This window comes from Athene noctua, chromosome 1 (assembly GCF_965140245.1).
Source record: "Athene noctua chromosome 1, bAthNoc1.hap1.1, whole genome shotgun sequence".
Taxonomy (NCBI): Eukaryota; Metazoa; Chordata; class Aves; order Strigiformes; family Strigidae; genus Athene; species Athene noctua.
Window position 1 is genome coordinate 243,900,015 of NC_134037.1, and position 15,240 is coordinate 243,915,254.

The following is a 15,240-nucleotide window of genomic DNA, read 5'->3' on the forward strand; positions in this document are numbered from 1 at the left end:
TTATTGTCCCTCCAAGTTAGGTACAGACTTGGGGTACTATTTATCGTAGTAGGTATGGTGAGTGGGTGGCACTGTAGTCAACTAATTATTCTGTCGGTAATGACATAATTAATTTCGTGGTGCCAAGGGGTACAGCTGGGTTTTGTGGGAAAAAGAGGGAGGACGGGAAGCAAGGTTGACTTGGTGCGATGGGTGCAGCTGGGTTGTGTGGGAAAGAAGGGCGGATGAGGAACAGAGTAGGAGAGTTACTGCAAAAAATCATATTTTGAGGGAACCAAACAGAACAGGAGATAAAACTGTCCTTGAAGTGAAAGAATGGGACCACGCGGCCTGCACCCTGCTTTGCATTCCTCCTTGGTGCCACATAAAACACAAATCACTGGACCTCCATCCCATTCTGTGTTTATTCTGGGCACTCGATGTCAAGGAAAATGTATGCTTTGCAAATTTCTCACTGTTTTGCTCTTTTGCCTTCCTCACGCTTCCAATACCCGATTTCCAATACCTAATTTTCAATACCTAATAACCTTAATGATTGATTTTAGTCTCTGAATTTGACACAACGGCATTTCATAAGAAATTAAATTAACCATTTTCTGGAGAAGGTATTTTGCTTTGCAGAGAACATACTTTAAAATATTTCCTGTTCGGGATGTTGCCATGGAATTTTGAGTTTCTTTGTGTCTCTTTTGCAAACCGTCTACAGAGACCCACCCAGCACCACCACCTGCACACCCATCTCACATCTGCACACCCCGGCACCCTACGGCTTTGAAACACTACACATGGGGAATAAGATGAGGGCACTTCCACTTTCTGCCAGCCCTTTCCAATTCACAGCACTCCTGGGCAGTTCCTGGGACAAATTTCAAGTCTGGAGCCATTTCAGGAGTCCCACTGCTTGTGGAAGGAGTTTCCATTCGCCTTCCTGTGTTTTCCTGCCTTCTCTTGGATGCTTACTTCCACCTCCTGCCCTGCAACAGCTTGGGTTCGGCCAGGGGAGCTGGTTCAACTCTCAGCCTGGCAGGAAAAAGCAGAAGGGAGGTCCAGCTTCACTCTAGGTTGGCTCAAGCCATCACTTCCACCTTCATCCATAGAGACCAGGTAGATCAAAGGAGATGATGTGAACAGAGCTGGTGGTATGTGGGGAGTGACAGCATCTCTGGGTCAGCATGTGGTAACAGGAGAGAGCAAAGCAGCCGTTCCAGTCCTGGCACAGAAACAAAATTTTCTGAATTATGTCATGAAAACTGAGAAGTGGGAAGAGATCTGACTCAGGTATTTAGTATTTCTTAGACAAAAGACAATCCTAAGACAGAACTGGTGCAAACTACCTCCTTTTCATGCTGGAAACATGGTTTACATCTCCAGTTTAGTATTTTAATTATGTACCCCAGTGTGTTGAGGGAAAGGCTGTTAAGGGTTTTTTTTGTTAGATTTTCTTAACCTGAAGTTTAACAAGGTCTTTTTAAAAAGGACAGTGTGACTGACAGAAACTGAAGTGTCCATTTTGCTGTCTGCAATGTTTAGGCGAAGACAGCTCACCAATGTAAATTAATTTTTGTAGTAAGGAAATGTGTAATTTTTCAGGTTCAGAGCAACCCTGTGCTCTTACAAGACATAAATTATTAGTCAGATCTGCAAACTCCTATTTAGAAGATTAATGGAGCATCATCAAAGTAGGCAACTGAGTCTTGAAACGGGCACTTTAGTCTGAACTTCCTTCAAAAAACTGGAATTAAGGGTTTGTCCTCTGTATGGGTAGATAACGGATTATTTTCTCCATGTGTACAATTTTTATAGCTCTCATCACCATAAGCATCAAAGCATCAGAGGAGCACTTACGGATTTGTCCTTGTAGGTCCATAGGTTATAAGGTACTACTCCTATCATCACTTATTTTACACATATGGCACTTAAGCTGAGAAAAGTATGCTGAACTGCCAAGGTCAGGGAGAAACAAAATCCAGAATCTCTCTTTCCCAGCCTCTAAAAACATCTTTCCTGTCTGAGATGGGGGGTCAATTTTTTCAAATAATTTACCTTCACTTTTGGGGCTGGCAAAATGGAGAGTCATATACTCATAGGGATATGGGTGTCTGAGCCAATGGCCATAAAGGTCTCTTGGGGCACTCGTTCCAGTCCCCCCCAGTTTCAGATGTTTATGCCATTTGGTACTTTAGATATACATAACTAACTACATCCCCAGCTACTAAAGTTAGGTTTTCTTCCACACTATTCTAATAGGAAGAGAGTTGCATGATTTGGACGTTCTGATCTTAAAAAAAATTTCTTCTGGTTTCCCACCAAAATCTGACTCACTTGTGCATCTGCAATATCTTATAGAGGTAGTCAATATGCATTATTTATATTGTTTTGTAGAAGCAATTATTACAAATAACATCAGGCTGCAAGTGATTACCTTGACTATCCTGATGATAAAAGATCATTTTAATGTGGAATTGTTTTTAACAGAGCCAGGAGGCTAGCCCAAAAATTATAAACTTCTGTCTGATTCCATGTCCAGAGAAATTAAGTTTTCGAGTGAGCAGTACTGTGTGTTTTCTGCATCTTTAAAATCATGTAACTTCTCTTCCTGCCAAAATAGTTTATTTAAATTTGATTATCCATGTTTTTTTTTTTTAAAAAAACCCTCTTGATTTTAGTATTAATAATGAAGAAGATAATTAGTTATTACAACACCAGAGAAACAGAGGGATGACTATTAGCTAAAGGCTTATCATTGCTTTGAAGTTTTCAGGCAGGCTAAATTCAGAGCACATATTGAAAAGGCCTAGCATGTAAATGTTGTTGTAGCACTTCGTTGTTTTCCACTTTGTTCAAATTAGTTTCTTCTAGCTTTTCAATTCCACAAGATTCTTGATAGAGTAAATTCAAGCAAAAAATAGAATTGACAAATCAGAGGTAGAATTATTGACAAACCAGAGGTAGAATTAGCAAGAAGATTGCTTTTTTGTGTGTGTGAAAAAGAAAGTGAAACATGGTGGAGATGGTAATTCAATCTCCTAGCACAAGAAATGTGCCCATGAATGCTAATTTACTTCAGACTGTAACAAAGACAGCAAGTTTGTCATTGTAAAAAGAGACTAAACAAAGAAAAGTACTGGTACCAATTGAAAAAACCCCACCTGTGTGGTTCTTGAAGCACATGAATCAAGATTGCCTAGAAGCCTCCTAACAACAACAAGCCCCAGTGATTCCCCCCCCCCCCAGAAGCTACCTGTTTCTTCTTTTCTTAATCTTACTGAGATATTCACTGTTCTGACCTCACGAACACATCAAAAGGCGCAATTGTTCAGGGCTTTTTGCCCTGGCCAGCACGGAGTTAACTAAGGTGCGCAGCTGCACTATCACCACTTGGGTATTTTTGTTGCATCACACTAGGCTAATTATTCTACTGAGACCTGTTATTTTATTACAATAAGCATCAGAAGCAAGATGATTTTATATAACTTTGCATAATTTCTACTGATATGGCATAATTCCTACTGAAGTCCACTATCTGGTTCACTTTTAAAGTATTTCCATTTTTACTAATAGCTGATGGAGTCTGTACCTCTGTGGTGTTGATGTATCCCTGTTCCCTTCAGCACAGCTGAATTATTTAAGCAAGGTCTGGGTGCTGCTTGTGGTTCCTCCCTGAGCCCAGGGAGAAACACCATCACTCAGAAATCAAATAAACCCATGCACAGCCCCTCGCTATGGCTCACACGTGAAAATGAATGAAGTGCACCAGATCCTCCTCACTGTCACTCCAGTCCCTGTCCTGAGCTGTGCAAACACCCGCTGCAGGTGGTCCTCTGACCTCAAAATCCTCAAGGCCCTTTCTCCATGCATTTGTCCACTGATTTATTTTGGCCTCCTGGTTGCATAACAAGGCACCTTCTTATCCTCAGGTAATTTTGGAAGGACAGTTTTGAATAGAGAGGATGGGATGGCAGGGTAGTTAAGTGGGTGGGGAGGAAGGTTGATAAAGAGCTCTTAATAATCACATTTACATACTATTATTTCAAGCAGGGAGAATAAATACAGAATGGCTGTAGGGCCATCAGATGCTGCAGGGATGGGTGTGACATCGGAAGAGACAGGGAAATAGGCATGGAAAGACGAGAAAGCAAATGACTGCAGAGTGGGACAATTCCAACTCTGAGATCATACCCTTTCCTCCCAACTAGTCAATATCATTTTAATGTACATCCACCTAACAGATAGAATCTAACCTTTTTCAAGACAAAAAGAAAAAGAAAATATAGATGGCACAGAAAAAAATTTTGACTAATCTATTTTCCTGCCTATTTTTGTCTGCTTTACATCTCCAAAGGTTTCTTCCTTCCCACGTCTTACACTTTGTGAGACACAAAATAAAGGTGGAATTCAGCCTTCCTAATTGGTAACTGGAAGTCTTCTTTATGTTTAAACACAATGATCTGTTTATTGGAAACCGCTCTGCTGTAGTACCAGCCATCTCTTCATGTCATGCTGCCTGAATAATGCCTCTTGAGGATGGGGAGAAAGAATAGGATCTCAGTCAGACCCCGTGGGGTTATAAATAGCATTCTAGCAGCCTGAAAGGCTGAAGCCATCATTAAGTTGCATGCAGCTGTAGTGGTGTAGGTGGGTGAGTAAGAGAAACTCAGAGATGGGATAATGGTAACCTGGTACCCAAGGGTCATTTTTCATTGATGGCGTCACTCCATTGGGCTATTGTGTTCTCCCTAAATTAGGTCTCTGTTTAACAGAGCTGAGCAAGCTCAGCGAAACAACCTCAGCAAAGCACATTTAAAAGAGGATTAGAGGGAAAAACAGTTTGTTGTGTGTTGTGATTTAGACCCAGTTGTGATAAACTTTTCTCACTTTGGTCAGTAATTGCCTTTATCAGCAGCAACGTAAATGCATCAGGAACTGGCATTTTGGTAGTAATATACCAGCTTCCTGCATAGGGGCAGTGATGACTTTCACTGGACAAATTAAGAAGTTAATACAGCAATTTAGCACAAGCTGTCCTTTGAGTGTTTTCCTTAGCAACGTGAGTCATTTTCTGGAATCGACTTTTTCAGTGCCAAGATGACAAAGGTCTTGAATCTGGAAAATCCCTTTCAATTTATTATTACTAATTTTGTTGCAGATACACACAAATGGAAAAGTCCTACATTAATTTCACAGTTTATCTATAAAACAGATGAAAATAATTAGCAGCCTATGTTAGTTTGAGCTTGCATACACAAATGTATTTCTAAACTGAACAAACTGAGATCTTTATTCTGCTCCCAGTGAAGTCTGTGGGGGAGTTGTCTTTAGCTTCAGTAGATACACAACTCAGTTTAATTCCCCCTGTGGGACCTATCAATGTGTAAAGATTCCTTGGAGGTTAATTGCTTGCAGGAGAGTCTTTGCCTGGGATGTAAAAGGAAGGTGCAAATTGTGGAACTGGAGCATTAGCTATGTACTGCAGTCTGGAAAAGACACTGTTGTTTAAAGCAAAGGGATCTCTCATTTCAGTAATCCTGAATTTTAGTAATTAAATTTGTTCACATTAATTTGGAGTATGTCTTAAAGAGTAATTTCCTTTGCCATTTGCACAATAGTTGTTGAATTAGGACAAATCCTTTTATGTTTTCCTGAAATTATTCCTTTTGGCTCTTTTATTGTACTCTCTTTTAAAAGTACTTTAAAAAAACCCCACTACTTTAAAATAGACTTTTAGATAGTAATGAAAGAAATAATAGAGTTGTGGGAGTGGAACAGAGGATTTCTAAACTAAATAGAAAGAAACCTTCTCGTTTAGACTTTTCAGACTTCAGTGAGTGACTTACTACATAAATGTGCCTTTTGCTATTCTGAGAAAGATGTATCACTACCTATTAAAAGTGTGTGTGTGGGGGGGGGGGCGCAATGTTCCTTCATCACTAAAACTCCATATTCTTTCTCCCATGTCACATTTTTTGTAATCCTTTCCCACCTGTATTACACTTCGAATAATCCTTCTCATTCCTTGTCACATGTGCATTAAACCTCTTTTAAACTGCAGACTTAGAGCTTCTAAAACAAGCATTTCATTTTTGTTGCGGTAAGTGTGATGTGCATTGTAAAATCACTGTTAAAAATCTCATGCATATACCAATATGGAATTTATTCTCAGAGTTCTTATCTTCATAAATTACTGTACTTGGTCAACCATAACATGTAATGCTGGCACTGCCTCTCAGTTCACTGCCACTTCTGTTACTCATCTGGAGTCAAGCTATTAGCCTGTAAATAACACAGTATATAGCTCGTTTTTTCAGAAATACCTATGAAAATGCTATGAATTTGTTCTTATTTACACCTTTTCCAGCATTCTTAGCGGCAAATAGTATTAATCCTCTCAAGAAACAAAAAAGCTGGAAAACCAGCCAGGAACGTCACCTCAAAAGCACCTTTTTTTAATCAGAAATTTGGATGACATTTTGATTTTTAAGGATTGTAAAAACCCCTTTATATAGGAAGGACCAATCTACTGAAACTTTGTTGTGTAACTCTGATGAAACACCATGGCTTGTTTTTCTTCAAGTATTGTAAGAAACTGCAAAGTGTTCAACTTTATAATCAGAAAAGTGATCTCCCTTCTTTCTCATGGAAGTGCTGTTGATAAATTTTGCTTTGCATCATTTTACTAAACATTGGTGTGATGGCACCTGAATACTATATACCCTTTCCAGTCTTTTAAAAAAATAATAGTTCCGATTAAGAAAAGATTTGGGTAATTACTGGTCTCCAGTACAGGAAGTTAATCCTGTTCTCAGACATACTCTCCAGTGTGCTGCATCTGTGCTTTGCTAAATATACGTGCATGTGGAAGGACAGACTCTGACTCAATGAAGCTGCACAAGTTAGAAGAGGGTTGAAGCACACTACCAGGAGAATATCTATGACAAACAAGTCTGGAAGATTAAAACTATAGTATTTACTTTTAGAAACTTGACACGTGTCTTATTGACTAAATACTGTTATCTCTGTAATTGTGAATTTCTAGTTATTTTCTTTATTAAATGTAGTGACATTTGAGGAATACAACATAAAATATATTCTTATCTAATTATCTGAAGTGGCTTTTTAAGGAAGTTAAATTCTTGTGAGCATGTTAGTACTCTGTCAATACCTTCTCATGTAATTTCTGTCTCCTCAAGTAGTTTTCAACCTGCTGCTGAGCTTCAAATATATTTAAAAGAAGTGTTCAGATCTCAAAGTTATCAGAATTTCTTCAGTTTCAGAAACACTGTTGGATGGATAAAAGAGAGAACCAAACTAGTGGCTCAGTTCAGCTCAATAATTTTTTCTGCTTTGTCTTTTTGTCCAGCTGGTAGATAGCGGACACAGGAGGAACTGGGGGTTCCCTTCTCTGAGGGGGCTTGTAGATTAAACAGTATATTAAAAATGAATGTGATGGATATGTCTAGGATGTTTATCAAAAGGAATATGCAGGAACATAGGAACACAAATACACTGAAATTCAGGTTTAAATAGAAGTTTTTAAGCAACCAGCACAAACCCCTAGAGATACCAGGGAGGTTGTGAGGTAAGTTTACAAGACCTGTTGAAAGTGTTTTTAAAGTTAACTTCTGCTACACTTCTTGTCTCATATAAATGAAATAACTATGTTCCTTAATAATGCTGCTAAAGTCATTCTCTTGGCCATATCAGCACCTTCACTGACTCTTCCTTCAGAGACTTCCTCTTCCCATGGAAGAAGTTAATTTTTATCAGCACTTGAGAACTTCCCCCAGGTAGTCCCAAGCTAACATAGATCACCAGCCATGGTCCATATGGACCCTTCCTGTACTGTGTCAATGTTTCCAGTCCTCATCTCCATTTCCTCTTTGCTTCCCATGCCCAGTACTGTAGAGGAACCACTTTACTGCCTCATTTGAGTCATTCTTCAAAACTCACTCCTTCCATAGGGCATACCATAAAGCTGAGGCCAACAAGACCTGGCCAGGTGGCAGGCTGTGCCGGCTGCTGCTGACTGCCAGAGAATCCTGTGGTCACTCCCAGAGTTATTTGCTACCTCTTTTGACCTACATCCCTTCAGTCCATTTGTTTGCCTCATCCCCTAACTACACCTTGCCTCAGAGTATGTCTATACTGCTTCCAGAGAAGTAATTACAGCATGTACAGTCACACCAGTCTCAGAGGAGAGGCAGCAGGGCTGATGGCCTTTCTTTACTTCTTTTGAGTGTCTGTTCTGCCATGCACTCTGTGTTGTTGTACTTTGATTTTGCCTCTTACCTGAGCTACATTAAAAGTTTTAATTATGTCTACAGCTCCAGTCTAAGTGTAGAAATATTTTTGGACAATAAACTGTTTAAACAAGGACTACCAGTTGTCACGGGTCTTTGTCAGGAGTCATGGCATGGGACTGTAAGACAGTGTCTCATCAAATTTTCTTTGTAGTTTATGAACCTGTTCAGAATGTGCATAAAATGTTCTACTTGCCGTTAACTCTCAGAACAGTGGCAAACCAGAAAGTTGTCCAGGTTTGGGACAGAGAGACAGCCTGCGAACCAAGCATGAGTATTTGAGTGAGCTTGCTGATTGGCAAATACTTATTTTCCAGCATTTGTGTCTTTAAGCTTAATAAAGCAAACCGCGCTTAGGAAAATATATTGCTTTGTCCTCTACTAAGAAATTACTGTTTGGCAAGACAAGCACAGTGGGGCCCCAAACCAATTTAAATATTAAATAAAAATGCATGTTACGGATTGTTTTATTATAAAATAAGCAACTAGCTGCTGGTGTGAGAAAGAGTTTCGGATGATCTGAGGCTTTTTTCAAATACTTGGGGCTTACTAGGAGGATCAGTTATACCGAGTGAGGGACTATTTAACCCGCAGGTGACAGCTGGGAAGAGAGACTGGTGTTTGAGAAGGGGCGAGAAGCGGGACCCGCGCTGGCACAGCGGCGGGGACGACGGCACAGGGGCCCTTCCGAAGGTTCTGACGGTGGCCACCCGTGTGTGCCCGGCTGCCCCCCGGGCACGGCCGGCGCGCACGGCGGAGCGAAGCGAAGGGAAGGGAAGCTCCTTCCAGCCACCGGCTCCGCTGCAGCGGAGCGGAGCCTGCCCGGGGGGCGGCCGGAGGGGCCGGGGGCTGCCGGGCTGCTCCGCCCCGCCCCGCCCCGCCGGGCCGCCGCCGCCCGTGTGCGCGGCGCTCCCCGCCCTCCGCCCCGCCGCGGCCGCTGCTGCCATAGCGATGCGGGAGCGGGCGGCGGCGGGGACGGGCTGCGGCGGCGGGGTCCCCCCCCCAGGTAAGGGCGCTGCTCCGCGACCGCCTCCCGGCAGCAGCAGCATCGCGGGGAAGTTGGTGCGGACTCCGCGCTGGTTTCTGTCATTTCATTTCGTGGTGTTTGTTCTCCCGCCTCTCCCCCGCTTCCTTTCTGCTGCTCAGGTGCAGATTCTCCCACAGCCGCTTTGTCTGGGAACTTCTCTGCCGAGAGCAGCGTCTCGTTATCATTACTGTTATATATATAGGTTTTTTTTTTCGCCGCGTGGAAATTTGCGAGCGGTCCAAGAGCATAAGGCCGGGCCGAGGTTCCGGAGCCCGGCGGGTTTTTGTGCGGCCCCGGGTGCGGCGGGGGCAGCCTGGGCTCGGCTCTGCCTCGCAGCCCGGCGGGCTCCCGCCGCGACCCTGTGAATGAGGGGGATTAAGAACAGCGGCGAGGGAGATTTCAGGCGTCTCGCTGAAACACAAGGAAATCCTTTTATTCCCGGAGGGACAGAGGCTCGCAAAACTCCTTTTAAAGTGCGCTCAAGAAGGAGCAGCCTTAAAAACAGTGGACACGGGCTCCAAATCTCCCGCGTTTCAGGCGGTGGTTGGGGTTTGCGGGGTCTGCCGCTGCTCCCCGGGACCGCTCGCTGCAGTTTAACCGCGGTGAAAAATCCCGAGAGGCTTTTACATCTGCTGCAGGCAGCGGGGGCTCTGCCGCCGGTCCCGCGCCTCGCCCGGCGCCCCCCGCTTGCCAGGGGCCACCTCCCCCCCCCAGCCCCCTGGCCCCTTGGGTGGGCAGGAGACAAAGAAGGGGCCGGGGCTGCTTCTCTCTCTCAAGCACAGCTGTACGTTTTCTCTCCTCGTTTCGGGGCGGGGGGGGGGGGGAGACCCCCGCTCCCCCCAGGCAGTGGCAGGTTTGTGAAGGTCCCACCGGCCCCTGCAGAGGGAACTGTGCCGTGACCTTCGTTTTTAAGATGTGTAGCATGGTGATGCAAGCACCTGCCTGCCCCAGAGCCCCCTGGCCGGGGCAGGGGAGGCATGGCCAGTGGTCCCCACACAGCTCTCCCAAGCACCCGAGTGGGGTTTGGGCTTCTGCATCTCCCAGGCTCAGCTCAAGGAGAGATCCCTGATACAGCACATCCTGGTCACAGAGGGTCCAGTCACTTCCAAATTCAAGTTTTCATCACAGTTCCGTGACATCATAGGCTGACTTCTGGCTTTACATACTTCTGAATGTTTTCTCTGGCTAGGGAAAAATACTTTTCTGTGCACTTGATGTAACTCTTAGGTTTACCTGCTAGGGGACAGACAAGACAGTTAAGTGTCATGCAGGGTTCTAACAGCAGCAAGTGTAGGAAAAAATATGTATGTTTTCCTCTTCCTTGCCTATTGTTTGAAGATTATGTGGCACTTGATGGACGTGCTTGGGTTTTTTTGGATGAAAACTTCTTGTGTGTCTTGGGGCTCAGTGCTGAATGCTGTGAGGATGAAGACTGGATTGCTGTTTGTTAGGGATTTCTCTAAGTGTGTATGTGAATTATATTTAGTGTTGTAAGGCGGGTGTGGTAGTTGTACTGAATTTATTACCTTATTAAGCATTAGAGAAACAAGTACATAGTGAAATTATTCTGCTCTCTTAAATTGCTAATGAATGCAATTATACTTTGAGGAAGTTATGAGTGCCTTCTCCTTACCACTGCAGCACACCTATGTTCAGTGAAAAAGAACTCCTGCATTTCGTGCCTGTCTTTACTTCCTACAGTGGGGCTCGAGTTTCTTTTAGTTGGGGACTTTGTAAGGAAATTTCTCTAACGGTTGCTTTTGTTTTCCTGTTGCAGGCAGCGCAGCCTGAGGAGCTCAGCTTATCCAGTCAGTGTGAGAGCAAGACAAACCAAGGTGCAGTAGATGGAGAGGCAGCAAGGTCAGCCGATGGAGACAGCAGCATCGCTTTGAGCTACCCCAGCCTCCGTCTCCATGCATACAGCATCGAGAGCATGACAACGTTTCCAAATGGCTGTGGAAATGGCACCACTGTTACGTGCATAGTTATGGATAATAAAGAGCCCCAAAACCAGACAACCTGTGTCGGTCATAATGGTGGATACAGCACCAGCAACAGTCACGAGGAGGAAATTCAGGAGGATAAACTCAGCCCTTCCAAAATCATGCGCTTTTTCACCACCCCTCGAAAACGGGCTAATTCTAGCTCTGACAGGCCTCGTTCTCTGGTTTTGATGGGCAACTCGTCCACATGGAATGCTTTGTCTTCCATCAGAAAAATGGGATCTTTCAAGAAGTTGAAATCTTCAGTTCTCCAAGGAATTCAAACAAGGGAATGCGCAGACATCTTAAATGAGAACGGCGTAGGCAAACATGGTTCAACCGGGGCAGTGGTGAGAGTTCAGACCAACAGGTATTCCTATTCGGGTCCTCTGCATGATTTCCAGAATGAGGTGGATGGTTTAGCTTCAGACTACTCTGATGCAGAGGAGATCGACGAGTCTTTCCTGAGGAATACACATCGCTCACGCAGCATTAGGCGGGCTTATGGTGCTGGCCGCATAAACTTGATAGACACGGATAAAGTTCAGAGTCATCACAGCTGTACTAGGCCAACATCACCTGTCATTGCAGAGCCAAAGATCTGTGAAATTTTGGTGAAAGACTCTGAAAACAACAGGATAATTTATCGGAGAAGCAAAAGTTCAGATAATTTGAACTTTATGAAAAAAAGCTCATTCAAAAGGAAGTCCACCTCAAACCTTACCGACCTCAAGGTTGCAAATGAAAAACAGATGCTGACAAGGACTGTGAGTGTTACTTCTGCTGACTTGGACAAAACTGGTGGAAACTCTGAGAGGAGATCCAAGCGATGGAAGAGCCCTATCAGGGCAAAGGATTTTGACCGGGTTTTGAAACTTGTCAGTAATGTTACAGATGTTGCATGGAAGAAGGATAGCCCTAAGAGCACGGCACCTTCTCCAAACGAGCAGTCCCAGAGAACAAGGTCAAACAGCAGACTGCACGATGACTACTCCCGCAGGGTTTCCAGCAGCACAGATCATGACAGAAAGAGATGCACCTCCCCGGTATCTACTCCAGACTCTTCCTTGCCGGGAACACCTTGTCTGCAAAGCCCTGCAGTTGCTCAGGATAAAGAGGGTGAGGTGAATGTAGCTGTCACTGAAGACAAAAGCCTCAGGACATCATCAGGTATGCCAGACTCTGATAGCTTATCACCCACGCTGAATGACATTAGTCCATTTCCCTGTGAAGTGTTTTATTCAGACTCGGAAGAACCAAAAGCTACCCAGCAGTTTACATATGAAGCTGAAAACCCTCATGTTCCAGTCAGACCGACTACTCCAAAACCTCAGAGTCCCACTGCAGAGAAGGTTCAGTGCAATATCAATTTCCGGTGCCCGGACCATCACAGCACGTTGTCACTGAGCTCCTCAGAGAGTGAGGAGAGAGTTGAGGTACCAGGGCTGAAGCTGGGCAGGAATCCTGTTTGCTTCCAGGACTCCGTGCAAACTGTGTACTATGATGATGGAAATGAAGACAGTGGCATAAGCAGCCACTCTCAACTGAGCCTCAATTTAGCACCTGGTGCTGAAGAGAAAAAGGAAGAGGTAAGAAAGAAAGCAAAATCCTTTAGAAGCAGTGTATATATATATATATATATATATATCCATCAGGTTTTGTCTTTATTAATGTGGAACAATGCAAAATAACCTGAATACTAATGGTTATTGCAGCTTGTTATTGCTAAAATATGCTGAAGCAATTATTTCCTTTAATATATTCTCTTTGGATGCTAACATAAAATTATTTTTTCTTTGTACATTAATATCAAAGAAAGTTTTGGCAGCAAAGCTATTCATGTATGTTTTCAATGGCAGCTTATTGCACCCTGCAGATACACCACCTTGTCATGTGGTCTGGTCAGATTTTACCAGCTTAAGTAGGGTCTGGCTGTGTTTTCTTCCAAGGTGAAAGGTCTCTAAAGAGTCTGTGTATTTTGAAGTGGTGTTGATTCAGTGTAAAACACTTTGCCTGTGGAAGCCTTGCAGACCATGGTAATATTTATAGAGCAGTGTGGTGTGAAACATACATTGTAGAGGTTTAAGAATTCAGTATCTGATGTTTTCACTCTGCAGTGATGGCCATACTGAGGGTAAACTGTTTGGTTATTTATTTGGCTGCAAATTTCAAACAGCAGTACTTTTATATGCTGGGCTGAGTGTGTTGCTACTGATGTTTTGGTGAAAACACCAGTGCTTCACTGCACCTAATGCATCATTTCATATTCTCAGTAGATGGGTAGGTAGATGTATTGCAGCACCTCAGAGGTAAGTTCGTGTAATAACCGTGTGCCCTTACCTAAAGCACTGTGTGAGTTGGCACTGGAGCGGTTGCAGTGTTGGTGAAGAGCTGTCACACATATCCTGCACCTTCTGAAACAGTGTGGCTTCATCTCGGCCCCAGCAATGTGCACTGGTGTGGTTTTGAGCTACTTGGGGTGAGGCAGCAGAGAAGGGTTTGTTACTCATTGGGAAAAATACACTGGGGCAAAAATCCCTCTGGATCTGTACGAATATGGAAACCATTTACAAAATAAAGCTGACTTATCTTTTAAGCCACCTCAGTTTGACTAAAAGTATCTTATACCTTTAGGTATGTGATAGACAAAGGCAATTGTTGCAGCTGCACAAACTTCAGCCTTTCATGCTGTAAAGTCTTACAATGTCTTTGAAGCCATCTTACTTTTAAAAGCCTGGCATGGTTTTTGCAAACTGACTGTAAATGGTTACAGACCTTATCAATATTGTCCTTCTGCCAGAGAAAAGCGAGTTTGTTTACTGTAGTGCTTGCAGCTGTGGTAAGATTGGAAAAATAAACCAAGTGCGGGTAAGTGTTGGGGCTCTGAGGTTATTCCTTTTCTAGAGTCCCAGAATTGCCCCAGCCATACATCTTTTTCCAATATTCTCACTTAAGAGTGTATGCAAGGAGATTCTTTCACACTGCCAGAAGAGGAGAGAGCCCTAGTGTGGATATATGTCAGTTGTAGTTCTCAGGAATAAAATGGGAGGTAGAATTAATGCTACTCATCTACCATCTAGTGGTGATCTGCGATTATAACCCATAAGAAATGCAGCTGGTTCCTCCCCTTGGCTCTCGGCAAACCAGTACAGTTTTTAAATGAATGTGTACATTGGGTGGATAAAAGTTACTGCAGTTTTAGTTTTAACACCACATTCTGTTATTATCTAACATGCAATTTAAACTTTCTCTTTATATTATAACATTTTAGGTTAATTGTGAGGGCCTTTTAGTGCTCGCTTCAGTTGTCTAAAATACAGAGTGTGCACTGGTGGCAGCTCTGGGTTTGTGTAGTGGGCAGGCGGCTGGTGTGGGATGGAGATGGAGGAAATGGCTGCCAGGGGATGGACTTCTTGTCTGCCAGGACAGCAGCGAGGGACTGTAGCCCCCTCCTGCTGTGAGCACTGCCTGGAGCCCCTGTATATGGCAAAACAACTGTGGCCACACAAATGAGGCAGCTGCATCATTTGTGCAGACCTCACTTTTGATCCCAAAAAGCAAAGTTTTTGGAGGTGCTAGCTGTGGATTGGCAGCAGGAGCTGTGCAGGACAGGGTTTACTTCTGTTCTGTTATGGAAGGGGTGTAAACTCTGTCTCGTCTTTTTTCCACGCCTGCTTCTCCTCCCATACACAATACTAAAGCTGTGGCACTAGAAGTGACAAAACAAGGAGAGTTGGATATTTTCACCTTGACGTTTCTTTGGAAGGTTTAATTGCTCGTTTTGTCCTCCTTCACAACATGCTTCCCTCACTGTGGAGGTAGCTTGGGACCAAAGATGCTTAACGACAGGTTATTTTTTTGTTGGAGTTTATTCAGCCCGCAGGCACTTTTATGAATGCTGCATACTCACACAATGAGGTCACTGGAGTTTGAA

General features: G+C 43.6%; 1 protein-coding gene across 3 annotated transcripts in view; it reads left to right on the forward strand.

Annotated features, from left to right (window-relative positions):
* The first annotated feature begins 11,106 nt into the window (after positions 1–11,106).
* The window catches only part of SPATA13 (spermatogenesis associated 13), a 47,255-nt gene continuing 43,121 nt past the window's right edge, over positions 11,107–15,240 (forward strand). For 2 of the 3 annotated variants that reach the window (XM_074915358.1, XM_074915351.1), the window contains exon 1: positions 11,107–12,895. In XM_074915358.1, coding sequence (XP_074771459.1) covers positions 11,258–12,895 — 1,638 coding nt within the window. In that variant the 5' untranslated portion in view covers positions 11,107–11,257. The remainder of the gene's footprint in view (positions 12,896–15,240) is intronic. The other variant, XM_074915344.1, reaches the window with a different exon arrangement.